Raw genomic sequence first — 1919 nt, forward strand, 5'->3', positions numbered from 1 at the left:
TTTATATTCCTCTGAATCATTGTTAGTCTTTGTCTCATGAATGAGTAAATTAAGTGCCTTCCCACAGTTCATGGATATTGTGTAAGAAGAGGCAGTTTAGAAAAGCCGTGAAACTAGTCTTCCAAAAAAGGGGTCAACTGAGCCAAAGAATAAAATAACGTAATTGACCGTATGGAACAGAGCACTTTGGGACCCCTCCAAGAAAAATACATCCATCGGTATGCAGCAGAGGTCTGTCAGCCAGATCCCACTGTCAATTTAATTTGTAGAATTTTAACTGTTACTTCTTTTTTTTATAGTAGTTTTGATTAATAACCCTGCTCTTCAGCCCTCTCTGATTTTTCATAAGAAATGTTTGAAGTCTATTTTGTCTGATGAAATAAACTAAAACATGGGCAAGAAATGGCATAGGTGAAAAAAATCATATATGCCTTACGTAAATACAGAAATAGTTTTTTATCAAAAGCACATGCTGTGATATAAGATCTGCAGTTTTCATAATCTAGGACCATGGGTAAGAAATCCCTAATATTGGACTTTGAAATTCTTATCTGTGTTTTCACACGGTGGAGAAGTGAAATTTTCCCCCCATAGGAAGAGCTGAAATTTCAAATATTAGAACATTTTACACTTTAGGAGGCTGACAAGTGAGGATTGGGTGGAATGCTTAAAAATTTTGAAGATTCTGGGATGAAAAGAGGCTTTGGTGGATGTCAGTCTCTTCCCCACTTCTAGCTGGCTCCAGAAAGTTGCCCCAAAGGTTAGGAACCTACTCTCAACCATCAGTGAGTTTCCCACACAAGATCAGAAGGTTGACTCTGGTTTTATAGCTGGAAACAGTGCGGATCAAGCTCAAAACGCAGCCACTCTCACTAAGCTTTTCACTCAATGACTACTCACAGGAAGTCACAGAACCTGGGGCACAAACTCCATTCCTAACATAAGTTGCTCATCTTATTACTCACCCTTCACTTTTTTCATTATCTTATCCTATCGCCTAAAACTCAGCAGCGGTTCTCAACCTGTGGGTCGCGACCCCTTTGGCGATCGAACAACCCTTTCACAGGGGTCGCCTAAGACCATAGGAAAACACATATATAATTACATGTTGTTTTGTGGTTAATCACTATGCTTTAATTAGGTTCAATTTGTAACAATGAAATTGGGGGTCACCACAACATGAGGAACTGTATTAAAGGGTCGCGGCATTAGGAAGGTTGAGAACCACTGGAAGGAACTGAAAGCTTTTCCAAAGTGAATGTGATGGGTCTCAGCCACCCTTATTCACGTCCTATTGCAGAGCAGTTTTCCAGAACTTAGTGCTTCTTTTAAACAACTCTTAAAAATATATTTTTAATTGATTTAGAGAGGAAGGGAGAGAGAGGGAGGGAGGGAGAGAGAGAGAGAGAGAGAGAGAGAGAGAGATCAATAATGAGGGTATGATGAATTGGCTGCCTCCTACACGCCCCACACTGGGGATGGAGCCCCAGACCTGGGCATGTGCCCTTGACCACGAATGGCACGGTGACCTCCTGGTTCATAGGTCGAGGCTCCACCACTGAGCCACTGGCTGAGCTTTTCACACAACTTTTATTGTCCACCTCCAGGTCAAGGCTGCTTGTTTCACAAACTTTCTCTCGGGAACAACCATTTTCTTTTGCAAAGAGGAAAAGAAAGACCAACTCACCTTGCTTTCCCCCCGTGGAATCTGGCTGGAAACGCTGGAAAGCAGGGGTCGAAAGCCCACGAGCGCGTCTCAAGGCGTCCGGTCCCAGCGCTGCCACCTCCAAAGGGACACTGGCCTCCTGGGGGTCCTCGGTTCCGCTGCAGCCTCCCGAGGTCCGACCCCCGGGCCCCGAGGGCGAGGGTCCGGAGTACAGGAACCTCTGGAGCCCCCCGGCCTCGCTCTCCTCCTGGGC

The 1919-nt window shown here is 44.9% G+C and overlaps 1 protein-coding gene across 1 annotated transcript in view; it reads right to left on the reverse strand.

Annotated features, from left to right (window-relative positions):
- The window catches only part of LOC102760109 (doublesex- and mab-3-related transcription factor A1-like), a 12334-nt gene that overhangs the window by 2974 nt on the left and 7441 nt on the right, over window positions 1-1919 (reverse strand). The window contains exon 3 of the mRNA XM_006774821.2: window positions 1688-1913. Coding sequence (XP_006774884.1) covers window positions 1688-1913 — 226 coding nt within the window. The remainder of the gene's footprint in view (window positions 1-1687; window positions 1914-1919) is intronic.

The sequence above is a fragment of the Myotis davidii genome, unplaced genomic scaffold (genome assembly GCF_000327345.1).
Source record: "Myotis davidii unplaced genomic scaffold, ASM32734v1 scaffold1288, whole genome shotgun sequence".
Lineage (NCBI taxonomy): Eukaryota > Metazoa > Chordata > Mammalia > Chiroptera > Vespertilionidae > Myotis > Myotis davidii.